We start from the raw sequence: 27,939 nt of genomic DNA on the forward strand, positions 1-27,939 counted from the left end.
TGAAACTGAAATGGCTATATTGTTTCTCTTCTTCATGAGGGTCTTTCAAGAGAAGACTCTCGGTGTAGATCAGAAGAAATTCAGTGTTTGTTCATAATGGAGCCAAGCCTTGTGCCCACAGCTGACCATACCAATGTGACTTTCCATGTATACATTATGCATAGTGTTGCTGCTTTTTGTGAATTATAAGCCAAACATTTCAATAGCATTTCTGTATTTTTCTGTTTAATACTCCTTTCTCCAGTTACCTGAATGTGAGTAAAACAGCTTAGCTGGAGCTGGGCACTAGAGGGCACAAGTTCAATGTCTAGCTCTACTTAGTTCAAAGTTCTACTTAGTTCAAAGTTCCTTAGGGAGTAGGAGCAAAGTGAAAGCTGAGCCGCAGAAATGTTTCCTATTAAACAGAAAGGAAAAAATCACCTAATCCAAAAGCCTGAGGAAGCACTTTCTAATTCCTGCTGTAAGAGTCTATGGCCTAGTCCTGTTCCACAGGAGAGAGTAGAAGTGAACCCATGCAGTCAGGAATTAATACAAGCAGCAAGAAGTGATGAGCAGTGCAAAGGACTTAAATACAAAACAACTTACGCATCTAGTTTTTCCTACATAAGCACACAACTGTGGAACGCATTACCAAAAGCCTTGAAAACGACATACAACCACCTAAAATTCCGGAAATCACTAAAAGCCAACCTGTTTAAAAAGTCATACCCTACCAGTCCAACTTAAATGCCTAATCTCTGCAACTCAACCAAACTAAAGCAGGTAATGGACATAACACAACTCTTCCATTCTCCAATTCCCTAATGTGGCTGTGCCAGATGAACTTGATCTTACCACAACATCACCCTGTATTTGTTCACACCAGAGCCTGCAAAGGCCTCTCCGGTACTATGTAAGCCACATTGAGCCTACAAATAGGTGGGAAAATGTGGGATACAAATAAAAATAAATAAATAAATACTCACCAGAATGGCCACTGTCTTGATCTTATCCTCTTCTCAAACTGCTCACTCTCCAGTTTCTGTGCTTCAACTCTTCCCCTCTCTGACCATCATCTGATAACTTTCACACTTAAACACCCTCCTCCCCAGTCCTGTCCAATCTTAACCAACACATTTAGGAATCTTCAGGCTAATGACCCTTCTACTCTGTCCTCCAGTGTTTCAAATCTCTTCTCTATCACTATGTTATCCAAGTCTGTCAATGAGGCTGTCTCTTCCTATAATACTATTCTCTCCTCTGCTCTGGATACTCTCGCTCCTCCCATTCCTCCTTCTGTAAAACGTACCAAACCCCAGCCTTGGCTGACCTCTAGAATCCGCTACCTATGTTCCTGTGCCCGCTCTGCCGAACGCCTTTGGCTGAAATCCCGTGCCCGTGCTGACTTCATACATTTCAAATTCTTGCTGACCTCCTTCCAGTCTGCTCTTTTACTTGCCAAACAGGACTATTACATCCAGTTGACAAATTCTCTTTGCTCAAACCCTTGACATTTCTTTGCCACACTGAACTCTCTCCTCAAAGTGCCTTCACCTCCAACTCCCCTTCACTTTCTCCCCAGACTCTGGCTGAGTACTTTCATGATAAGGTTCACAAGATTAAGCTTGAATTCTCAACCAGGTCACCTCCACTTCTCCTTACCTTAGTCCATTCTCTCAACCCTCCAACCCCTGCCTTCTTTTTTTCCTTTGCTGAAATCACTGAAGAGGAAACTACACATCTTCTTTCCTCCTCGAAACTAAATACCTGTTCCTATTCCCACCCATCTACTTAACACTATCTCTCCTACTGTCATCCCTTTTATCTGTCATATCCTCAATCTTTCACTGTCCACTGTGACTGTTCCTGATGCCTTCAAACATGCCGTAGTCACACCACTCCTTAAAAAACCTTCATTGGACCCTACCTGTCCTTCCAACTATCGCCCCATCTCCCTCCTCCCTTTCCTATCCAAGATACTTGAACGTGCTGTCGTTATCGTTACCTTTACTTTCTTTCATCTCAAGCTATTCTTGATCCACTTCAATCTGGCTTTCGCCCCCTTCATTCAACCGAAACAGCACTTGCTAAAGTCTCCAAAGACCTGTTCCTGGCCAGATCCAAAGGGCTCTATTCTATCCTCATCCTCCTTGATCTATCTGCTGCTTTTGACACTGTTGATCACAGCCTACTCCTTGATACGCTGTCCTCACTTGAATTTCAGGGCTCTGTTCTTTCCTGGTTTTCTTCTTATCTCTTCCAGCGTACTTTTAGTGTATACTCTGGTGGATCCTCCTCTACTTCTATCCCGCTATCAGTTGGTGTACCTCAGGGATCTGACCTGGGACCTCTTCTTTTCTCCACCTATACTTCTTCCCTTGGTGCTCTGATCTCATCCCATGGTTTTCAGTATCATCTTTACGCTGACGACTCCCAGATCTACCTCTCCACACCAGAAATCTCAGCAGGAATCCAGGCCAAAGTATCAGCCTGCCTGTCTGACATTGCTGCCTGGATGTCTCACCGCCGTCTGAAACTAAACATGACCAAGACTGAGCTTATTATCTTACCACCCAAACCAACCTCTCATCTTCCCCCATTTTCTGTTTGTGTGGATAACACTCTCAACCTTCCTGTCTCATCAGCTCGTAACCTTGGGGTCATCTTCGACTCCTCCCTCTCCTTCTCTGCACATATTCAGCAGACTGCTAAAACCTGTCGTTTCTTTCTCTGTACTATCACCAAAATTCGCCCTTTCCTTTCTGAGCACATTACCAGAACCCTCATCCACACTCTCGCTTAGACTATTGTCAGTCAGTAAGTGAGAGAGAAACATCCTATTTGAATGGGTTTTGCAGGCATTCAATGTGAAGGGTTTTTAGTTGTTTTTCTTTAAATTAGTTATAGATCACACGTTGAAACTTAAGAGGATATTTTATTTAAACTAAAACATGTGTACACTACATTCAGGTCAGGCTGAAAAGTAAAAATCCAAAAAAATAATCTTTGGAACCAATATATCAACCCTATATTAGCTAGGGACAAGCAGTCATAAAATCTTTCTTGCAATGTTCATCTTGGTTTTTTCTTTCTCCCTTATGTTGTCATGGGACAATGTTGAGAATATATTCTCTTTGCAAATAGTACACACTCTTTCCCTGTAGTATGTGTAGATATTTGTACATGTGTAATGGTTTGCATGCATGCACTCTTATCAGAAAGAATATACACTGTTATCAGCAAATGAGAAAATGCAATGTTATGTTTTTTCCTGCTCATTTTCATTTGCTGATGATATGTCATGACATTTTCCATGTTTTTGCAACGGCAGCCCATCTTTAATATTAACTAGTTTAGTACATAGTCACCTTTTAAAAAAATCTTACTCTGCCTTTGGGGATCCATCCAGACTGCCTGATTGTTCTTTGTCTAATTTCCTTGAAGTAAGCAGAAGCTACCTAGATCTAGGTCTTTTCTTTTGTCTCTCAACTAGAAAGCATAAAATCATAGTAAATTGTCAAGATATGGCTTCATTTTTTTAATGAATTAAAATTTTTAAATGACTTCATATATTAAGTTATTTCTTAGTATTAGCGGTTGATTACAAACAGATACCTCTTGGTGTGAACAAGATCCATTAGTCTGTTGTTAAGCTTGTCTATATCACTAACCTAGGAGACTGCCTCTGAGACAAATATTAACTTTATGATTTAAAAACATAAAAGTTTCCATACTGGATCATAACAAAGGTCCATTTATCCCAGTATCCTGTTTGTACCAGTGGCCAAGCAATGTCACCAGCCTGCTTATTTTCGAAAGAGAAAGGCGGCCGTCTTCCATCACAAATTGGGAGATGGCCGCCCTTCTCCTGAAGCCGGCCAAATCGGCATAATCGAAAGCCGATTTGGCTGGCTTCAACTGCTTTCCGTCAGGGGGCTGACCAAAGTTTAAGGGGGCGTGTCGGAGGCGTAGTGAAGGTGGGACTGGGGCGTGGGCAAGAGATGGGCGCCCTAGGCCGATAATGGAAAAAAGAAGGCCGGCCCTGACGAGTATTTGGCCGACTTTACTTGGTCCATTTAATTTCAGGACCAAGCCTCAAAAAGGTGCCCGAACTGACCAGATGACCACTGGAGGGAATCGGGGATTACCACCCTGTACTCCCCCAGTGGTCACCAACCCCCTCCCACCCAAAAAAAAAAAAAGAAACATTTTTTGCCAGCCTCCACGCCAGCCTCAAATGTCATACCCAGCTCTATGACAGCAGTATGCAGGTCCCTGGAGCAGTTTTAGTGGGTGCAGTGCATCTCAGGCAGGCGGACCCAGGCCCATCCCCCCCTACCTGTTACACTTGTGGTGGTAAATGTTGACCCCTCCAATACCCACTGTACCCACATGTAGGTGCCCCCCTTCACCCATAAGGGCTATGGTAGTGGTGTACAGTTGTGGGGAGTGGGTTTTGTGTGTGTGGAGGGGGGGTATGGAGGACTCTGCACCCAAGGGAAGGGAACAATTAATGAAGTCCACTGCAGTGCCCCCTAGGGTGCCTGGTTGGTGTCCTGGCATGTGAGGGGGACCAGTGCACTACAAATGCTGGCTCCTCCCACGACCAAATGCCTTGGATTTGGGCAGATTTGAGATGGCCGGCCTCGGTTTCCATTATCGGTGAAAACTGAGGCCGCCCATCTCTAAGGTTGACCGAAATGTGGAGATTTGGCTATTCGATTATAGTTAGGGAACTATGGGCGTCCCCAGCTGCTCTATGTTTTGGGTGTCCTCATTTCGATTAAGGGTGATAATGATAAACGGCTGATTTGTGACTATGGTTGGCTGACCATTTTGTGTTTTTGTCTTCATAGCAACAAAGTTTGCTAGAGCCTTCGGTCGCGTGCACACCACGCATGCGCGGCCATCTTCCCGCCCAATGCACGGGGACATCAGATCAAAAAGCAAAGATGTAAGAAGGAACAACTCCAAAGGGGAGGCGGGCGGGTTTGTGAGAACAATCAGCCTGCTGTCCTCTGAGAATACCTGCTACAGGTACGTATCATTCGCTTTCTCCGAGGACAAGCAGGCTGCTTGTTCTCACTGATGGGGTATCCCTAGCCCCCAGGCTCACTCAAAACAACAAAGAAAGGTCAATTGGGCCTCGCAATGGCGAGGACATAACAAGGATTGACCTATGAAGAAACATCTAACTGAGAGTGCAGCCTGGAACAGAATAAAAATGGGCCTAGGGGGGTGAAGTTGGATCCTAAATCCCAAACAGATTCTGCAGCACCGACTGCCCAAACCGACTGTCGCGTCAGCTATCCTGCTGAAGGCAGTAATGAGATGTGAATGTGTGGACTGAAGACCACGTTGCAGCCTTGCAAATCTCTTCAATAGTGGCTGACTTCAAGTGGGCCACTGACGCTGCCATGGCTCGAACACTATGAGCCGTGACATGACCCTGTAGAGTCAGCCCAGCCTGGGCATGTAAAGGAAATGCAGTCTGCTAGCCAATTGGAAATGGTGCGTTTCCCGACAGAGACTCCCTTCCTATTGGGGTCAAAGGAGACAAACATTTGAGCGGACTGTCTGAATGGGCTTGTCTGCTCCAGATAGAAGGCCAATGCTCTTTTGCAGTTAATGTGTGCAACTGACGTTCAGCAGGGCGGGTATGAGGACGGGGAAAGAATGTGTCTGAATTTGGATAATTTGGTTGGACAGCCAATCTCTGAAAGCCTTCAGAGCGTTCCAGATCGCTAGCAACTCCAGGAGATTGATCTGGAGACCTGATTCCTAGAGGCACCAAAGTCCTTGAGTGTGGAGCCCATCTACATGCGCTCCCCACCCCAGGAGAGATGCATCCGTCGTCAGCTGCAAAACTGTTTCTCTCTCTTTTTTGAGTATTTAGATCTTTTAGTCCCACCCTATCTTGGGGACACTGTTTTGCTACATCCCATTGGTCTGGAGTGGTCTGACAGGATGCTATGGAAGGAAAAGTTATATCGTACCTGATAATTTTCTTTCATTTAGTCCTACCAGACCGGTCCAGAATCTCTCCCTGGTTGATTAATTTTATTTTGCTTACAAGCTATATTTTTCAGGTATCACAGATTCTATTTGTACATTTTTTCTAACCTATTGTATGTATCTCTTGACTCAGTGAAATATTTGCATGTCAGTAGAGTATATACGTCACTAGCTGGTAAGGTTATTACCTGATTGAATTACGTGGTCTTCAAGTTTCTATATTGGCCATCAGGCAGATATTGAACACCACTGCTTGGCTTTTTAAAATGATGAACATTCTGTGCTGCATAATACCCTTAAGGGGTGAGTGACAAGAACTATTTTCTTCATCTGTCGTAATCCGCTGGTAGAGGGACACAACCCATTGGTCTGGACTGGTTTGATAGGACTAAAGGAAAGAAAGTTATCAGGTAAGACATAACACTTCCATAAAACATTCTGACTGAATTTTATAGCTTTCTTAATGGTTGCTATACCTACTACCAACTAATACTTGTGTGGGACAATGGCACCCTGTGATTAAACTTTAAAATCCATCCCTTGAAATGTGTTGGTAGTGACGCCAGAAATTTCAAGTTATCACAATTTTTCTTTTTCTTTCCAAATGATGCTCACAAACTGCCTCCTTCCATCTCCCCTCTTCGATCAGAGAGGACCACATGGTTTGTTCTGTCATTCTCTATGGCATATGCTGCCTCTTACCACTCCTCATCCTGTTCTCATCCTTGTGATCATCCTGTACTTGGTGTAGCCTCATTTTACCACCATGTTCCACTGATTTTTATAAGTTACCCGCAGTCTTGTCTGTTGTCACTTGACCATGCCTTCATTTGTTTTATAATTTTTTTGGTACACATTCATCTAAATTAAGACAGAGAAATGGGCATCAAAGATCTCACTGAATAATCGCTTGGGCTCATTATCCTTTTTGCAATTCATATTGTGAATAAAGTTCCATCAGAACTGGTGTTCTGTGAGACTTTCAAAAGAAAAAAAAGTTTAACGCCATCTTATTTTTCCTTCCATCTACTGAGTTAAAAGGGGCAATGTGATATGATTGACTGTCCCTTTGATAAACTTCTGTAAAAAAAGTGCAGCATAAGACTGCAAAGTGCTGCTGCTTTTGCTTTATTGACACAGTCTATATTCAGGCCTGCCAAGAGCATCTGATTTTGCTGCTTTTGCCGTTTAAAGTTGCTGCCAGATTTTGGGAGCTAATCAAATTGAATATTTAGTAAACATTCATTTGCAATTCTGTTTAAGTAAATTTGAGTTCTCATAATTGCTGCCAGTATCACGTTCATCCCCCTTAACTTCAAAAGCGTACTGATCTCTTTTCAACTTTAGTAGAAAGAACACTGTGTTACATGTTCTATGGTATTTCAAGTTTAATTGTGCTTCAGTGTACAGGTCCACTCTAGGTTGGGGTGAGGTTTCCCAGGAAGCCCTGCAGAAACACTTGTAAATCTGTTATTTTAAATGGTGAGCAAAATGGGGGAAAACAGCAGAGCAGTGCACCAGAAAGTAAAGTATAAAGGTCCTGAAAGGTAAGGAAAGTCTAGAGCAAATACAAACATGAAGCAAAAAAAGACAAAAGGACAAAATGTATTAGTAAAAACATCTTTATTAGGTTTATTTGCTGCCTTTTGAAGAGATTCACTTAAGGCAATATATAGTGAGGATAACCCAGAACTATGCAAACAATTACAGTAAAAACATTCAAATTAACAGTACGTCATAATAGAATACCATCCTTTGTGCAATATGGAGGAGGCTCTGAAAATCTGTTTTTCGTATTTTTGTGTACAGTATGGTGATGGGCCTGAGTCCACCTGCCTGAGGTGCACTGCACCCACTAAAACTGCTCCAGGGACCTGCATACTGCTGTGATGGACCTGGGAATTGAATTAAACCCATATAATTGTTAAATGTTTAGAGATAAAAGATATAGGCTGCCGTTTATGAGAAAGGTAATTTATACACTTACCAAGTATTGATACAATTAATATTTTCTCATGAGAGGATAGAACTACTGCATAAATATGCTGGTTGTATCTATCGCTCCAACATACAGAACTGAAACAGCTATTTTTATACACTTTCCAGCTTATTTTTGAAAGAGAAGGACGCCCATCTTTCGACACAAATCGGGAGATGGGCATCCTTCTCCCGCTGGCACCCAAATTGATATAATTGAAAGCCGATTTTGGGCGCCCCCAACTGCAGTCCGTCGTGGGGATGAACAAAGTTCACGGGGGCATGTCGGAGGCGTAGCGAAGGCGGGACTAGGGTGTGTTTATCGGCCGAGGAGAGATGGCCGTCCTCGGCCGATAATGGAAAAAAGAAGGGGCTCCCTGGCAAGAATTTGGTCCCCTTTATTTGGTCCCTTTTTTTTTTTTTAAAGATCCAAGTCACAAAAAAGTGCCCGAACTGCTCAGATGACCTCCCCTGACTCTCCCAGTGGTCACTAACCCCCTCCCACCCTATAAAAAAACAACTTTAAAAACTTTTTTTGCCAGCCTCTATGCTAGCCTCAAATGCCATACTCAGGTCCATCGCAGCAGTATACAGGTCCCTGGAGCAGTTTTAGTGGGTGCAGTGGACTTCAGGCAGGTGGATCCCGGCCCCCCCCCCCCCCACATGTTACCCTTGTGGTGGAAAATGGGAGCCCTTCAAAACCCACCCGAAACCCACTGTACCCACATGTAGGTGCCCCCCTTCACCCCTTAGGGCTATGATAGTCGTGTAGAGTTGTGGAGAGTGGGTTTTGGGGGGGGGTTGGGGGGCTCAGTGCCCAAGGGAAGGGAGCTATGCACCTGGGAGCAATTTTTGAAGTCCACTGCAGTGCCCCCTAGGGTGCTCGGTTGGTGTCCTGGCATGTGAGGGGGGCCAGTGTACTACAAATGCTGGCTCCTCCCATGACCAAAGGGCTTGCATTTGGCTGGGTTTGAGATGGCCGGGCCCGGTTTCCATTATGGCCGAAAACCGAAGCCACCCATCTCTAAACCCGGCCAAATCCAATGCATTTGGCCGGCCCCAACCGTATTATCGAAACGAAAGATGGACACCCATCTCGTTTGGAAAATATGGTTGGCCCCACCCCTTCGCGGCGCCGTCCTTGGTGATGGGCGCCCTTAGAGATGGGCGGCCCCGATCGAAAATGCCTCTCTTTGTATTTAACAATGATTTACAACGCTTCAACAAGTTATCTTACCTAGGATCATCTAGTCTTCTTTCATAGCCATTTGGTTTCCCTCACCTGCTAAACCACATTCCCATGTTTGTTTATGCTTTCTCCTTTCCCAGGCCTGTTTGCTCGTAAGGATATCAGATCATAAGTTCCTGGGCCTCACGATTTATGGCCTTTGCCCTTTGACTCTACTCCAGGGTGCATAACTGTGTTTATTATCTACAGTATGACATTTGAGGCTGGGAAAAAATATTTTTAAAGATGTTTTTTTAGGGTGGGAAGGGGTTAGTGACCACTGGGGGGGGGGAGTGAGGGGAGGTCATCCCCAATTCTCTCCGGTGGTCATCTGGTCAGTTTGGGCACCTTTTTTGTGCCTTGGTCGTAAAAAGAACGACCAAGTAAAGTCGTCTAAGTGCTCGTCATGGACACCCTTTTTTTCCATTATAGGTCGAGGGTGTCCATGTATTAGGCATGCCCAAGTCCCGCCTTCGCTACGCCTCCGACATGCACCTGTGAACTTTGGTCGTCCCCACGACGGAAAGCAGTTAGGGACACCCAAAATCGGCTTTCGATTATACTGATTTGGGTGACCCTGTGAGAAGGACGCCCATCTTCCAATTTGTGTCGAAAGATGGGCGTCCTTCTCTTTCGAAAATGAGCCTGATTGTGACACAGGTTGAAATATTATCCTGTGCATTTTCAAAAAATTGTGTTAGATGCCTTGATGCCCCAAGATGATGATCAAATTCACCACCTTCCTCCACAGAAACCCGTTTCCTCCTAGGACTATAGTAACAGATAACAAAAATCTATCTGCATTTTAAAATGCTAGCACTTCTTTAACATATCTGTTAAGCAAAATTTCTGCTGATAGCAATTTGCTGTATAGAAAACTTAGTAATCATAAATTCCTAACCCTCAATCTGTTGTCAAATTCGGACTGTCCATGCATAATTAACTAATCCCTAGTAAAATAATTAGAGGCTTCCTAGATTGATAACACCTGAGTGCAGACAAATGTTTATGAAAAACAGAAAAATTAGAATCACATTAGTTAATTTAGCTACAGTCTCTTGTGAATAATGACAAAATTGATTGGATTCCAGCGTCACTTTAGCTTCATTTGAATGACAGTCCAAATATCCAATAAAGAGACATGCTTTTTTGCTACAGAGTCCACATCTCCTCACTCCCTTTCAAGTTGAGACAAGACTACAGTTGTTGTTGTTGTGTGTGTCTGTACCTATGGTTAAGATTTGCCAACAGGAATTGAAACAATTTGAACAGATTCAAGGGAAAAAGACAAAGCTGGCAGGGGAGGGAGAGTGTGATCTGTGGAACTCAAGGATGCAGCCTCTGGAGCTGGGGAGTAGGAATTAACCAAAGTGATCACCATTACTGTTGTAATATGCTTATCCACAGGACCTCGAATACCCACAGGGGCAAACTGTTCCCTATGATTTCACCTTGTGTTTGCACATAGAAACAACTTATGTATCTGTGAAAGCAGGTCTGACAGCACTCCCCCGATGCCATGTTTTGACCAGGGGCATAGCTAGGTGGGGTGACGGGGGCCCCCACAGATTTAGCCCTGGCCCCCCCTCTACTTTCGATCCCCTCTCCCGCCGCCACCAACCCTCCCCCGCCGCCAGGTACCTTGGCTGGTGGGGGTCCCCAACCCCTGCCAGCCGAAGTCTTCTTCAGCGCCAGTCTCCGGTGCCTTTGCTGATCTGTTTCTGTCAGTCCTGACTCCTGATGTCCTGTGTGCACATCTTGTATATAGCCCGTGCAGGACATGCATGCAGGACGTCAAGAGTCAGGACTGACAGAAACAAATCAGTGAAGGCGCCGGACACCGGCTCTGGAAAAGACTTCGGCTGGCAGGGGTTGGGGACCCCTGCCAACAAAGGGTACCTGGTGGCGGGGGGGGGGGGGGGGGGTCGAAAGTGGCAGGGGGGGTCGGTGGCTGGGGGAGGCGGGCTAAACTGTGCCTCCCCACCTCGGGCTCTGGTCCCCCCTCCCGCCCAGGTCTAGCTACACCCCTGGTTTTGACTACTGTAATAGCTTATTGATAGGCATCCCTAAGCATTGTTTGAAATCATTACAAGTGGCTCAAAATTCTGTGGCTCATGAGATTACAGGGCTATCTAGGTATGATCATATAACCCCGACCTTGGGTACATTACACTGGTTGCCTATTGAATTTTGGATTTGCTATAAGTATTTAAAGAATTGACTGGTAAGATTTTCCCAGTGTTTTCTGCTTCTTTGCATTTGCATCAACCTTCCCATTTGTTATGGTCTTTGACAGCTAACCTGTTAGACTTACCTTCATATAAGGTAATACATCTTGAGGAATACAGGTTTGCTATATTTTATATTGCAGTGCCTATGCTCTGTAACACTCTACCTCCATATATTCATGCACTAAGAGACTTTAAAGCAATCTTAAAATCTTTTAAGATGTTTATTTCAGCAAGCTTGCTAATTGGTCCAGTTATTTTGTTGTTGCACAGTAATATTAATGACAGTGGTACATTTTCAGATATGAGCAGCTCAGTTCATTTGTGTTATGGATGGATTTTAATGTTTTAATATGTTTGACAATTTTATTGTTTTAATATGGTTTGTCTGATTTATGTTATGTATACAAGTTTGTTTTCTGCCTAGAATTATGAAGTCCTCTTATTTGCATCACTCATATGCTGAAAGACAATCAAACACTTATCTGCAAGGAGAGAAAGACGCGAACCTGCAAGCGAATCCAGACCCCTCTACGAAGCCAAGGCGAAACAGGAACCTGTCGGGGTCCAGTGGATATATGAAAATTTGCAGATAAGTGTTTGATTGTCTTTCAGCATATGAGTGATGCAAATAAGAGGACTGTGTTCTTATAATAGAAAATAAAGAAAAAACAAAAAAAAACATAAGAGAAATTTAAAAATTGACATAAAACCGTAAAACAAATTAAAAAGTTCATATAACACCACCCTTCTTTAAGATATAAAGGTGGGGGGGGGGGGGGGGTCTAAGTCAGTGATTATATGTAGTCACGGAAGCTTTAAAAGTCCTGAGATAAATTTGAGGACAAAAGCGAGTTGACATTATGAGACTGTTCCCCTTCTATTAAATCCATAGTCCGTAGTGGTATATAAAACTGTTGTTTTGGAGTGAAAGTTGAAGTGAATACTGTCCAGTTCAGCACACTGTTAGCTGCCAAGTTCTTACAAAGTTAATGATGTTCAATGAAAAATAAATCTGTTGGCTCAGGCTGATTGCTGTATGACTATTCCATCACTATTTCATTATTGCTACCAAGTATTACATATTAAGGGCATTTGCTTTAAACTTTGTTTTAATTTGTTTATCAGGTCCTTACATGCCCATGGTTTTGCTTTTTAAACCCAAAGGTGAATCTTAAGGGTGGTTGAACAGTTGGGTATAAACTGTGTTGTTTCTTACTTAACTAGTTTTGGGCTGCTTTGGGTCCTACAGATAAAGTACATCTGTTGTCTGGAATTTTGGAAGATGGAAATGAGAAAATAAAAATTACGTTTTGGATGTACTCTGTAGAAGTTGTTGTTTACTTTTGCAATATGTGTATGGATGCCTGTTCTGGTGTATGCATGTGATATTTGAATAACTGACTATACTTACAGCTATGATAGCTAAACGTTAGGCATCATTAAAGGACAGACTTCTAAATGCCCAGTGGTAATCTCAATTTTGTTAAATGTTTCAGACATATCCATCTACTTGCGCCCATGATATAATTGAATTCTATTATTCTGGCTCACTATATTTTCAAATGTAAACCACGTTGAACTCGAGTTTGCTTGGGATAATCTGTGATATAAATGTCAAGAAAAAATCTTTTATCATCCACCTTTTAAGACACTTGTCTATTCAGCTGGATGGTGATGACACAAGGAAAGCAAGTTTGTTCCAGTGAAGGCTAACTCAAAATAACCTGTTCCTTAGCTGAGCTCTAGTATTACCATATTTAAAATGCGACCATACCATGCCTTTGTGGTTATGTTCCACTAATAAGTTAAACGATTAACTGATTTTCTTGAAAGGATTATATAACCTTTGGATGCATGACTAGGAACAAAAACATATACTTATGTATGCAATATCAAAATTCTTTATGTACAGCCACAAAATATCCTTTTAGGGTGGATAGTGTTGTTATTATCAACCAGACAGATATAAGAGTTTTCAGTTTTGGTACAGTATAAGTCATCACAAGAACAAAATATAATAAAACCAATGGACTGCATTAGGAAATTATAGCCCATTTAGTTATGTTTAGACAAAAGAGCTCTGCATGAAACAAAATATTTATTTTTTATTTTGGCTTAATAAAACCACTTGTCCTTGAAACATGGCTCAAAACAGAATAATCCATGTGTGTTTCTAAAATATAAACTACAAAACAGACGATGTGAAGATGTTATACCATGTGCCCCAATGACAGGAGAGTTTAATTTTACTTCCATTTAATTTCAATATATTCCATCCTTATAACACTAGCCTTCCCAAGGCAGATTACAGCAACAGTTAAGATGAACCCATCAGGAAACAGGGTATCCTCACTGGAATTTGACCATCTGTATTGTATAGTACAGTGTAGAAAAATGAGCACAAAATACAGAGTTTATAAATGCTGTTTCTACCAGCTACAATAATGTTTTAAGTAGTTTTAGTGATATTCACTTTTTATTTCATGATATCATATGGGAAGCTTTCAAATAAATTAAAAAGCTGTCAAATAAGTAAAAAAAAAAAAAAACCCCAGAAAAAAACCCAATGTTATGACCTCTACCTTTTAAGGTACTGCCTATCCAACTGGAGCAGCTTTTGACTTTTTACAGATGGACCACACATAGGCATGCACTTATTTTTAATAATCTTTTGCTATTTTCAATTGCTATTGTTTTGGGTGAGCGAAAATGGTGGTAAGCTCCGCCTACTGGCTTCAGCACATGGGACAGATAGGCTCACCCCATCTCCTGTATAGGCTGCAGAGGGAGGTGGGAGCAGTAACTAGCATACAGAAGCAATTCCTTCTTGTGTTTCCTGTAGCTTTGCAGCATGGAGCTTGCTGTCTAAATCTGTAGACTTACCAGAATAAATATTAGGGTTGCTCAGGCACTCACAGAGCCTGGTGCTTATATCTGCTCACCATCTCAGTTTAGTAACTAGCTTTTCCTTATGCAGACTCGTACGAGGGCTTACCCCTTCCATCATTACTAAATTCAGATTAATCTTTCCTCAAATTATCCCATCTGTAGCCATCTGCTTTGTTTTCTCAGTTACATCCTTGCTGTTCTGGTTTAGAACATTTCATGCTTTTGTTGTATGCCTAGACTGTCTTGATGAAATTCTAGATGCCAAGAAGTAGAGGATATCCATTATGTCTTTCTATGGCACTGTGCACATCTGGTATGTTCTATACATATCAATTCAAAAATTACTAAGTCAAAAATCGAGTTCACTTTTTTCCATGACTTTTGGGATTGAAACCTGAATCTAAAGTTTGGCCTTTTACTAATACTTTTATGTGAATTTTGACCATTAAGAATAATTGTATGAACTATTATGAAACACTGATTTACATGTATAAATGTACTTTGTTTTTATAAAATAGTTGCCTTATTGCTTTACTAACCTAGGCATTCCCTTACAAGATTACCCTCTGCAGTCTAAATTCCTACACAGCTGTGGATTACTTTTCTGTGCTCTTAAACATTTGTTAATGATCTATTGCTGATACAGTACTGTAGTTGCTGTACAATAATACACTGTAAATTAATACCAAACATAGAGCAATTTTGAAGATATAATAAGCCTGTTAGCAAACTCATGCAGCATGTCTTAAAAAGAAACGACATTTCAAATACCTTTGCCGTTCAAAAAAGAGAGAAAAATTTATAAAAATTACTAAAAAAGTAGGAGCAGTGATTTCAAATGTGTTTTCCCAAATGAGATGAAAACTAATTTTAAAAGATAGGACTGCTAAATAATTGTGGATTTAGGTCTTTACTATAACAAATTAAGAAATTGTGGACATTGACCCTATAGTGTTTTGAAAAATTAGATCTACACTAAAACAAATTGACAGACAAAACTTCTTATTGTTCTCCTTTACAGATTATAAAGTTTTCCTTGCAGTGCATTAACCATGGCGTTTTGTATGGATTTGTTTCAGGAATAGAGCTCTGTCCTCCTGGATCCAGATTCATGGTCACAATGGTGGCGAGCTTCATTGCAATGGCGGGGCAGTTCCTCATGCCAGGCCTGGCTGCTCTCTGCAAGGATTGGCAGGTTCTCCAGGCCATCATCATCTGTCCTTTCATTCTGATGTTACCTTACTGGTGGTATGTATGATGTGCTAGTCGGTTCTGAAGTCTGAAAATCAGATCAGTAACAAAAAGTCTTGCTGTCAGGAGAAATATATACCTGCCTTTTTTAGCATTTATTGATGTTGAAAGAACTACAAAGCTCATTGTCAGAGCAGTTAAATTGAATACACTAGACAGATTTTAATGTGTACTTTTACCATTAAAATGCCTTTTCCTAAAAGATGCAACAACTGAACAAGCAGTTTTTTTATTTGAGCTTCTCTTTGATTGGAGATAGCAATTTAGTCAAAACAGCCAAAGCAGAAAGCCGAATGCCTTGCTGCTGATCATTAATTCCTTTCTGTTCACCAGTGGGGTACTAACAAAGTAATAATATTATGTTCTCTTAATTCTCTTACTGGCTTAAGTGAAATTAAACATTTTAAAGTGGTTCTCTGTTTTCAGATCAAATGTATGGAGACAATTGATGCAGCTATGTGTAGTTATTGCACAGAAAGCTCTTAAAGAAAATGTGACCCATTATCACATTTTGAGGGGCCTCATGGTTTATTTTTATTTTATTTTTATTTCATTTGTACCCCGCGCTTTCCCACTCATGGCAGGCTGAATGCGGCTTACATGGGGCAATGGAGGGTTAAGTGACTTGCCCAGAGTCACAAGGAGCTGCCTGTGCCTGAAGTGGGAATTGAACTCAGTTCCTCAGTTCCCCAGGACCAAAGTCCACCACTAGGCCACTCCTCCATAGGCAGAGTAATTTTCTTTTCTTGTTTGCTTCATTAACATTTTACTGAATTTGCTGTCATACAAACATTACATCTACATGTATCCCTCAGATGATTCAGTCTTTAGTTTTTCCTTTCAAAAATGTATTTAGTCCAATAAAAAAGGTATCATCATATTTTCTTTTCTATGTTTTGTTTTGTATGTATTACCTTTGAAAGTGGACTAACACAGCTACCACATCTCTTTACTTCTTTCAATATAAAATTGGTAACCTAACCTAAGTAAAAGCTCTTTCAGAAATATACAACTGCATACAGCTAACCGGTCCCTCTGTTTAAAAGTCCTGTCCCCATCGCCCACCTCCAAGCAAATCAAACTCAATTACAAATGCACATGAATTAAACGTACTAAAATAAGATCTGTCCTCACCCTCCAGCACTTTCCTCCACCACCCCCATTACCTTCATATCCTGCCCACTTATAAGGCATTTCCTTGCACTGATTTTACACATTTTGTAGATGTCATATAAGCGCTTCCCTACTTCTTTTCCCTCAGCAGAACAGGAGAGTGTTCTCCTCCCTCCCCCAATAGATTGGCAACAGCCAAGATGGTTAATTGCATATACAAGATGACATACTTCCCTACATGGGAACTCTGACCTTCAACCATCAGCTTCAGAAGATAGTGTCTCAGATTGACCATTTCCATCATAGTTACATACTCCAGAGCTGCTTCAGCGCTGGATGCTCCCCCCCCCCCCCCCCCCAATATATAGAGCAAATCTCTGTCCTGTCCACTCCCATTCCAATATGTTCCGGTATAAGGTGTGTACTTATACTTGTTTTCCAACATACCAACTGAGTAATATAACCCAGCTGTGGCTGTGCACATTTCTGCTCATGTTTTCTCATCCCAAACATCCTCCCAGATTCCTTTCCCAGGTTCTAATGTATTTGGGTTTTTCCTTGAGGTTCCATCTTAAAGAACCATAAATCTTAGACAACAGTTCCTTACTTTTCCTCTACTTCAAAATCTCCTCAAAAATTGTCGTATGTGCACTACTCCTCACTTTCAACCCTCTAATATAATGCCTCACCTGCAGATAGTGTTGAAATTCTTGGTTTGTTAAACCATATTTCTGTTAGGGGAAGAAATGGTGAGTTTTGGGACCCTATTCTCCACAAATTGCTCCCAGCTCACCAGTCCCTTTCTTCTCCACTCCATATACACCCCCAACTCCAATGCTGGTGAATACTCTCTATTGAACTGAATGAGTTCAAAACGGACTTGTTTCCCTTGAGCAGCTGAACCATTACCTATCCCGCACATTATTGGTCAGCTGAGCGTGGTTTTATCTAGTACCTCCCACCCCTGCACTATGCTTTCCTATTTAACAGCAAGATCAATCAGCTCCAGTGTTGTGGTCACTCAGTTCTGACTCGTGCTTCAAATTATTTCCCTCCACTTCTCCACTGTCCGAAGTTGAGCAGCATTACAGTATTGTACAAACCCTCTCCCCCACCCCCAATCTGCCTTCATTTGTGAAGAAATATGTTAGCCTTGCTAGCCCTTGCTCTCAGTAAAATACAGGCCAATGGCTCATAATAAGAGCTAGGCTTCTTAAAATCAAAATCATCTCTGATACAAAAGAGAGCTAGCTTGTAAGAATCAGAGATCACCTTTGACACAGTTACATTTCACTGTAGCAAGTGCTGAGCTGGCAAGGGAGGGGGGCATTTGCTCTGGGACTAGCACCTGCAAGACGTCATGAGCAAGAGTTGCTATGGTTATGTAGAGATAGTACTGGGTCAGCTGCACCCCGGGTGAGAACATCCAAAGGGGGGGCTAGAGGAAGGTTTGGGAACATATGAAGTCATTCTGATCAACTGATAAGAACCAAGAGCCCTGGTGAGAGAGGCTGGGGTCCATTGAAATGAATGGAGTCAGAATTGTATATAAGCAGCAATCTGAGGGGTATTAGATCAGACAAGAGAAGGAAGGCTACCAGAGAAGGTTGGAGAGAGAGACGTGTGTGAACTGCTGTACCATCATATGAATACCTGCTTGCCTGTACCATCTTTGGGTGAAATGACAATGCTAATAAAGTATCTTATTATATCTACTGAATACTGGGTTCCTTTCTAATTACAGACCTAGCTACAGCTTAGTCTGTGCTGAACTGCCATGAGCAGATACAGGGTTGGAGTAATTAAGTATCTAGAGGGGCTATGCAGTTCCTTCCAGGCTATTAGAAGGGCCATGGCTTCCGCTGCCCAGATAGAGAAGGCAGACCTAAGAAAAATAAACATTTGGTACATTATATTGATATCCTAGGTGCTCTTTTCCATCAAATGTACCCCAGATCATCTTCTGAAGATCTCTAAGGGTCCTATCAAGGATATCTATAGGTAATTCCAGGAATAGATAATTTAGTCTCAGGAGGATATTCATTTTGATGCCAGTGAAGGAGTAGCCTAGTGGTTAGAGCAGTAGGCTGTGAACCAGAGAGACCAGGATTAGAATACCACTGACACCCCTCGTGGCCTTAGGCAAATCTCTTAACCCTCCACTGATTCAGGTACAGACCTGAATTGTAAGCCCTCTGGGGATGGGAAATGTCCACTGTATCTGAGTGTAACTCACCTTGAACTACCACTGTATAGGTGTGAACTGAATACTAAAATTAAATTAATACATAATCTCTCCTGGTTGGGACATACTTATGATTTTCTCCATATCTTTAGCTAATGCTATTAGTAGTAGGTTATAAGTCAATTGAAATAGCTTTCTCTCAAAATTGGATATATACCCCCAAATACTGCAGGCAGCCTTGTGCCCATTTAAAGGAAAAAATCTCCTTAGTACCTTAAGGATTGTCGATAGTTCTGCACAGAACTATGAATTTTAAAATGGCATGCACAGAAATTTTTTTTTTTTTTTTTGCATTATGTTATTTACATGGTGCCACTCCGCTGCTCCTGTGTGATTGGCCTAAGAGAGGAGAGATGGAGGAGGGCAGAGGGGACCAGGAAGTGTTTCTAGGCCACATTGTACTCATTTCCTAGTCCAGGTCAGATACTGCAAAGAAGGGGAATGTTGCATGGTGCAGAATTTCCTCAGGAGTACAAGTTGCACACAGCACCCCCTTTTATGTGTTTAATCTTCACTCATTTTTTTTATATTGTATGCTAGCTGAGTGACTTATTTTTGAAAACAGAAATGCCCTGAAACATTTCACGAATATAAGTTTCATTGCTTTTAGGAGAGTCTGAAGAAAAGAATAAAGTAGGCCTTATACAGGCAACAAAAACATTCTGTCTTCCAAATGTCCCCTTTATCAACCTTTGATGGGTTTCCAGGTTTGCAGTGTGTTAACATTTCCTTAAGAACTTTCTGTGCAATAACTGTGCATAATTAACGTCCACGTATTTCATCTGAAAACAAAGAGAACCATTTTTCAAATGCTTAATCTCACTTAAGCCAGGAAGAGAAATAACAGGATATATTGTTACCGTATTGAATGCATCGCCTGTGACTAGGAAGGAGTTGGCAATCAGTAGAAGGGCACTTGGCTTTCTGGTTTGCGACTTCTGCTTCAGCTGTTTGTTTTTTCTTCTGGACTAAATTTTTCATTTTTGACTTTGTCTCCTTTGTATTAAATAAGACCTGAGTCCTCTTTGAGAACTGGTATTTAGCAGCACCAGATGAGATGCTAAAAAAGACAAGAAAAGTTTTTCAAGCTACTGATGCTAGAATAGCACCCCTTAAGTTATATGGATCACCCAGGGTAGAAGGAAATATTACAGTTGAGGATCCTTTTTTGAGGGGACGGGTTATTGGCGAAGGAAAGCTGCGGAATTGCTGGTGGGCACTAGGCAACCTCAGGGAGCAGTTTTTGTGCTGGTTTTTTCACATATTTCTCAGGATTGTTGTAAACAACATTTATTGGTGGAAAATTATTTCATCATACAGTTCACTCCATAGCTCCTGACGCAGCCCTTTTGGGCGAACCACGGCCTGTGTTGGGCATTTCCTTGGTATATGGTACTATTAATAAAGCTCTTATTACTCTGATCTGCTGTGTTGTTTTCCTCCTTTTTTGATTAGACACACGTCTCCCTTTCTTTTGAGGACGCAAAACAGAACCACAATGAGGCAGCCTAGCTTTCTAAGTAAATAGTGATATTTTTCGTATTTCAGTTTAGTTGCTCCCAGCCAATTGGCGTTATGTGCATGCGTTGGTCTGCCTTGTATTTTGGTACTTGGCCGTACCTTTAGTAAGTTTTCCTCATTGTGTTTTGCACCTCATCAATAAGGTGGAGACGTGTTTTGAATTCAGATAGACTGCACGGTATATTTCAGTCTGGACTACTTATGCACCTTGTAATGTTGACACAAATGTCAGGCATAGTCTGTTGGCATCCCTACTTTGTTCAACATTCACAAAGCAAAATCTAGGGGCCCTTTTACTAAGCTTCTTTAAGCACTAACGCGCGCTTTACTACAAGTTAAAAAAGCACTACTGGGAGCACACTTAGGCATCCCATGGTAGTTTTGGAATCAGCGCACACGTCCCGCATGCTAAAAAATACTTTATTTTTTAGCGTCAGGGGTGCAGAGAGTAGGCATGCTCGGTTAGCACAACTACATTGACGTGTGCCAACCGATTAGCGTGGGATCCTTTACCAGCTAGAAAATAGGTGTCGGTAAATGCTCTCATGCTAATGGTCATGTTCTAATGGGAAAATTTATCATTTGGCCATTAATAGAGAAAATGGGAAATGTGGCCATTTTACAGCAGCTATAAAAGTGGCCTCAGTACACGGGAAAGCCCTGCATTAGTGATAGCGCTGGCCACTTTTTAGCACAGCTTAGTGAAAGGGCCCCTTAATAACTAAAGTAACATAAGCATCAGTAGAACATGTCAAGCATTGATTCTTGGCAAGCAAGCTCAGTGGTTTCATTTTATCTCCACCACCATTACTGTAGTGTAAATTTACAGTTCCTGTAGCCTAAGTTGGGATGCAGTAACCCATTAGTTTTGCTGTAGAGCATTTGAGGATATTCATCATTGAGAAACGGTAATCAGGCAGCAGCAACATGTTAGAATAAAGAGACTGATTGAGCCAAAGTTGTATGTTTAATCTTTTAGAAATTGGAAGAGGGAAATCAAAGCAGGGCAGCATATATAAGAAGTTGAAATTATTAGAACAAACTAAAAAAAAAAAAATTGCAGTTTTGCACTCTTCTGGCTGAGGCAGGAGTATAGTTTGTGGGCTTCGCAAGCTGCACTTCAGTGTAAGCTGGAGAGGACTACCAACTAGGAACACTTTGTGACACATTTGCAGGAAGGGTGTCTTAGTGCAGGGCTTCCCAAACCTGTCCTGTGGATCTCAAATAGTTCAGTTTTCAGGATATGTACAATGAATTGTAACAGTATAGGAGAAGCAAATGAGATCCACAGCCAATAGTGGCAAAAATAAAGTAGATCATAAGGCTGTAAGTGTTTTGTTAAAATAGCCCAACGTGACCAATTTCATCCACTTATGGGCTGCATCAGAGGATAAAAACTGAAACACAATGCAGACTATAAGATTCTCATATATCTAGAAACATAGTATGAACTACAATCATATTAATGAAAATAAATTAGATACTGCGATAATGTGAGTGAGGGTTGAGGGTGGCCTTCATATCACACAGTCACACAAGGTTACAAAGATAAAGCAAAACGTTCTTAAGTCAAAAGCTAAGACCTTTTACTTCACAGGCACAGAAAATGAAAGGTCAAGAGGTGTATTTTCAAAGCACTTAGACTTACGTAGTAATCGTAGAACTTTGAAAGTCTAAGAGCTTTGAAAATGAGCCTCCAAGTCTCTCGAGATTCAGAGGAAATTGAAGCTAGGCCTGTGGCTGACAGGCCCCAAAATATAGTTCACACAGTCTCTCTCTCAGGTGACACAAGCATTGGTCTGGCTCCAGCCAGGCTTCAAGAACAGGATACCCACAGTTATTCAAGTTAAGGTTTGGCCTACCTGAGCCAGGTAAAGGTAACTAACATAGTAGTAAAAGCATACACTGTGGGCCTGCTTCTCCCTTCCCTGGACCTCCTTAATCCAACTCTGGCCCCACCTTTAATACTTCCTGGCAGCTGTCCTTGTGGCTCTACCCATCCTGTGCCACATCCTCTTTGGGTGGGACTTTGGGGCTTAAGGTGGTCTTGACAACGTGATGGATTATTATTAACGGACTGGGGCAACGTCCTACATATTTTCTCACAGATAGACATCCCTATAATAAGAAAATTATAAATAAAAGTAAAAACAGGCACATTAAAACAATCAGTTACCTACGATGTATAAATAACTAAAAAGATATAACATGAGGGAGCCCTCTTATAAGTGTGCAAATGCATGCTTTTGTGAAAACTGTGTTCCAATAAATAGGCTGTTCTAAAACAGTCACATTCAGAGTTTTGTAACTTCTTCCACAGGCAGGGAAGGTGGTGGTGGTGGTTTTTTTTTTTTTTTTTTTTAACTGACACAAGGAATAGATAATAGAGAGGAAAGGTCCCACTTAACTTTCTTTCTGAGAAGTTCTGAGAGAACAGGATGTTTCTCTGGGTAAGTGACATTATTTTGCTCTGTGCTCGATAATTTAAAGATTGGGTTTAAAAGGGGAATTATATGTTATTGATAAACTCAGAATAAAGAAATAAAACCAAACTTTATTAACTAGTTACCATACTCTTTTCCCTCTTAGTTTTAAAACTTGAATTTTCTGCCACAGCATTAAGATAGACTCTAGAAGGAACAGCAGTGCCTAGTTCATCCTTATTCCCACCCACCCTAGCTCAACTCTTCATTTATAGTCAATTATTCTAATTAGGACAACAAGAGGAACATTTTCATTAGAGTTTTAATTACATTTAATTAGTTTCTGAGAAGCAAACACTAAATAAATTACATTGTAAGTAGTATATACTATGCCATACTTTGTATTACTATTTGAATATTTTTAATGCTGTAATTGTCTATTGCTTATGTTTGATTTATTCTTACTGTACACTGCCTTGAGTGAATTCTTTCAAAAAGGCGGTAAATAAATCATAATAATTAAATATTACACCATATAATCTTAAGGCTCTTTATATCCATCTGATATCCCTAGTACCTTAAGAAGTTTTAATTAAACAACTATATAATACTAAATTGCAGACAAAGTCCAGCAGCGAGAGGGGTGCTGTCCAGTCTTTTGCATTGAGTGTCATATGTATGATTATCTCCCAGTTGGTGAGAGGTTATATGTGTGTGTTCGATGCAAAGAGCTCATAGTTCCCAGAGAATGAGTCCGTTCTCTTGAGGCTTGATTAGCAGACTTGGTGGCGCGAGGGAGACAAGGTAAGTACATAGAGGAAGCCTACAGGGACGTTGTAGAGAAGTCACACCTCCAATCTGGTAGCCCCTGTCCTGCCTTGGAGGAGGGAGGTCTTCTAAAAGGACAGCATCACCCTAGAGCCACTGGAAGTAATCCAGTAGCCAGGACCAGCTCACCATGGAATGCGATATCCTCTCACACTGAGGATGTGTCACCAGGAGCTTCTGCCAAGGAATTCAGAACAAGTGGTATGCTATTATCCTATCTTGCTGATAAACACTGACTTCAAAATAAATGCAAAAATCATAACGAACAGACTACATTAAATAAAACCAACCTTAGTTGCCCCTCAACAAATGGGCTTTGTGCATAAGAGAAATAGTTGCCCTAATTTTAGAAGCGCAATTGTATCAGTTTTTGAAAGGCAGCACAATAAAACTGATGTGGCTTTAGTAAGCCAAGATACTGAGAAGGCTTTTGATAGTATAGCATGGTCGTACCTCTGGAAATTTCTGAAAGTTTTTGGTATTACAGGAAATATGTACTCTGCTCTTCAAACTCAAACACTTGTGAATAGGGTATTATTTGCCCCTTTCCTTTTAGAGCATGGAAGCATCAGGGATGTCCACTCTCCCTGTTTCTGTTTGTCCTGTGTGTGGTTGGCATGGTATGTAACCTACCCAGTGTGGCAGGTGTGGTTCTGGCCACTGTTGAGTAGACTGGATGGACCATGCAGGTCTTTTATCTGTTGTCAGTTACTATGTTACTATATCACTAAAATCAAGTTGGACATTTTCAATTTCACTTTCTCCTATACATGAAATAACAACAAAAGTACCTTAGTCCAAAGTTGATATTACAAATATTCAACAAATATTCAGTGAGGCAGAATTTTGGCACATGCTAAAGTATGGAACCCTGGGTAATAACCCAGTTTTCCCTTTCCTGTGTGTGTTTTATGTTTTGTATTGTGTTGGTAACAACAAAAATTGTTTTGATTTCTGTCAGTTTATTTGAAAATCAGGCAATGAACTGTGGTACAGGTGTCAAAATGATACGGCCACAAGGGTATTTAGATCAAAACATTTGTTTGGCGGGTCACATTTCTCATTCTTCCTCTGCCCTCTGGCCTTATGTCTGTTGTTGTCTCCCCCACACTGTCCTTTGGGGCTCACTCACCCCCCCCCCCCCCAACAATGTTTTTTTGTCCACTGTCCCCTCATTCCCAGGCCACTTTCTCCCTAATCCTTGCAAAATTCTTATCAAGTGGGCCAGGCCTAGTCCTGATTATGGTGATTGACAGCAGATTGTGAAGCACAGACTGGGGGGGGGGGGGTAGTCTAATGTGGGTTTGTAGGGCCTGTGGTGACCCACTCAACTTCATGCTTTTCATGCTGGAGGAAGGGTTGGGTTAGCTCAGTCTTGGCTCATGCTCCTTCATAATCTGCCACCACAATCTGGATCAAGTGACTCTTTGTAGCAAAAGGTTTGTTGAAAGCCACCATGGGTGGCAAGTGTGACCTTCCAGCTTCAGCATCTTTGTATACAGTTTTGTGCTGCAGTGTGTTAACCACTCTCAGCAGCAAGGATTTGCTATATAAACTGGATAACCTCTTTTGAAAAGGTGGGCCTGAATAATACCAGGATTTTGGTAACTGCTGTGCCAGGATACACAATAATATTTGTTTTTTTTGTTTTTTGTTTCTGTAGCATATTTCCAGAATCTCTGAGGTGGCTGATGGCCACACAGCAGTTTGAGGCGTCTAAGAAGCTGATCCTTCATGTTGTGTGCAAAAATAGGATGCACACCGAAAGTGACATAAAGGGATTGATGCCTGGTGAGCACTTCTCTCTGTTTATCTGCATGCCAGCCATTGGTTTAGTCTGCTTTTAGAATGGTCCTTGACTCTGACTATGGGATTCATTCTTACAAAAAGCCTGAACGGTAATAATAGAATGTTCTGTAAAATCATTCCCCATCATATCTAATTTGCTTGTGGTGAAAGTACAATAACAGGGTTAGAATAATGTTACATTTGGGCTGTATTTTGTGTGTGTATGTAATATGGCTTGTTGCCTCACTCCACAAAATGCAAGAAATGCTGGACTATTTGATATCTGGTGACCAACATTCAGGACCATTCACTGAAAGAATACACAAGACAGTTCCTTCTCAGATCCTCAGAGAAGGGGGGCTGCCAGTTTACATCTTAAAAGTAGTTCATAGAGACCAGTGATTCTGAGGGTGAAAGAGGCGAGTTTACCAGTTTACCACTGACTGGTAGAATAGCTTTCTCAGCAGCAGTTCTATTATTGTGGAGCTCCCTGCTTCAGGAAATTAGACTATTGACAGATATTTTGGCTCTCCAGAAACAGCTGGTGTGTGAGGTTTTTGCCCTGCTTTTGAGGGGTTTGAAGTTGGAATGGGCGTCTGGTGGGCCTTGGTGGTTGTAGGTAAGATGTAGTAGTAGAGCTAATAAAACTTTTATTGTATTATTTTGCTGATTGTAAGGTGCCTTGTACCCTTAGTGTGTAAATTCAGTGAATGAAATGATAATAATGGCATCTACTTTGTGTTAATAATGAGAAATAAGTAAAACAGAAATATCTGGCTCTGAAAGTGCTAAATATTTTCTGTTGCACAGCAACCTGAGCTGCTCCAAAGAAAAAGAAGAAACCCTCGTGAGCAAAGCTACTTTTGTTTGCTAGCATTTAGCCCACATTTGTGTTAGCTGCTGTGATAATTCCTAAATATTGATAAATGTATGATTAAAGGAGTAAATCTCGATCCTGATAAGGGCATCGGAATTACTGAGTGATGGCTTTGGCCTGAAAAAAACAAAATAAAAGGCCTCTTAGCTGATGACATTCTTTTTTTTTCTGTGCTCTTTTGCACGTCCTTAAATAACCAGTTCTCAAATCAGTGCTCAGGACACCTAGCCAGTCAAGTTGTCAGGATCCCCATAATGAATATGCATGAGAGAAATTTACATTCACTATTTCCACTGTATGCAGAACAATCTCATGCATATTCATTGTGAATATCTTGAAAACAGGACTGGGTTAAGAACCCTGCCTTTAGCCTGATCGGCAAAAAGGGGAAAAAAACCCTCTGCCTAAAAAAATTATGTTTTAAGGGCCATCTTGCACTTTTGATATGATTCTAAGTGCAGATATAAGGGGCGATTATTCTATACTGATGGAGTGATTGCATTGTTTCCTTGGTGCAACAGATCTAAAAGCAGTAAGTGCAAGGTGTGAGTGAAAGCAAAAGGTGTGAGAAAAACAGAAAGAGGTGGCACTGTGTTAGTTGCTGTTTTACACTTTATCGAAGGATGTTGAGAGAGGAGAGAATTAAGACTGGTTATACTCTGAGTTGGGTACAGTAGATGTAAAATCTAATCCCAGTGAAGAGCTGGAAGCATTGGCGTAGCCACACCTGACTTTTGGGTGGGCCTAGAGCTAATCTGGGTGGGCACTTTGGGGCTGATATTCATCCAGTGGTGGGCGGCATAGTTAAAGGCCGCTGCCAGTTCTGAACTTGTAAACTCAATGTCACACCATACCCAGCGATCAGCATTGAATTTCCGGTGTCATTTTTGGCCACCGGAACTTAACCAGTTAAGCCAATATTCAGTGCTAACCGGTTAATTCCTAGCGGTTAAAGAGTACCGCATAAATAACAGTCCTATTTAAATGCTAAACCCAGGTAAGAATGTCAGCGCTAACCAGCTGTATCACGTGATACAGCTGGTTAGCCGCTGTGAGCTGTGAATATTCAGCGGAGATAACCGATTATCTCCCGCTGAATATTTGTAGCTAGCCGGTTCAATGCTATTTAAGCAGTTAGCGGCCGTTGCTGATTGGTTAAATAGTGCTGAATATCAGGGGGTATGTATATAGGTATGAGTAGTGTTTCTTGGGGTACCATTAAATAATACCTTAGAGTGCACTTGATGATGGATTTCTAAGTAAATAGTCTGCCCAATAGCTGTACTGCATCAACATAAACCACCTACTGTGGAATCTGTAGCAAGCAGAACATAATTGTCCATAGAAAAAATGTATTCAAATTCTGGTAGCACCTCAATAGTAGCAACACAGAGGTGGGGGGGCGTGTCAAGATGGCGCCGTGAACGCGAGTAGTGTAAGACACTCTCGGCTTGTTTTTGAAGATTTTCACTATTGAAATGCCACATTCAAAACGCAAAGGGGCGATGAGGATAGTGCCCCAACCTACCTCAACTTCTTCCCCGATACAAACAGGCCTGGAGCGCTTCTTCTCC

The 27,939-nt window shown here is 41.5% G+C and overlaps 1 protein-coding gene across 1 annotated transcript in view; it reads left to right on the forward strand.

Annotated features, from left to right (window-relative positions):
• SLC22A23 (solute carrier family 22 member 23) overlaps positions 1 to 27,939 on the forward strand; it is a 411,540-nt gene that overhangs the window by 275,591 nt on the left and 108,010 nt on the right. Inside the window, exons 4-5 of the mRNA XM_030208530.1 lie at positions 15,399 to 15,567; positions 25,364 to 25,491. Of these exons, the coding sequence (XP_030064390.1) occupies positions 15,399 to 15,567; positions 25,364 to 25,491 (297 nt within the window). The remainder of the gene's footprint in view (positions 1 to 15,398; positions 15,568 to 25,363; positions 25,492 to 27,939) is intronic.

The sequence above is a fragment of the Microcaecilia unicolor genome, chromosome 1 (assembly GCF_901765095.1).
Source record: "Microcaecilia unicolor chromosome 1, aMicUni1.1, whole genome shotgun sequence".
Classification (NCBI taxonomy): Eukaryota; Metazoa; Chordata; class Amphibia; order Gymnophiona; family Siphonopidae; genus Microcaecilia; species Microcaecilia unicolor.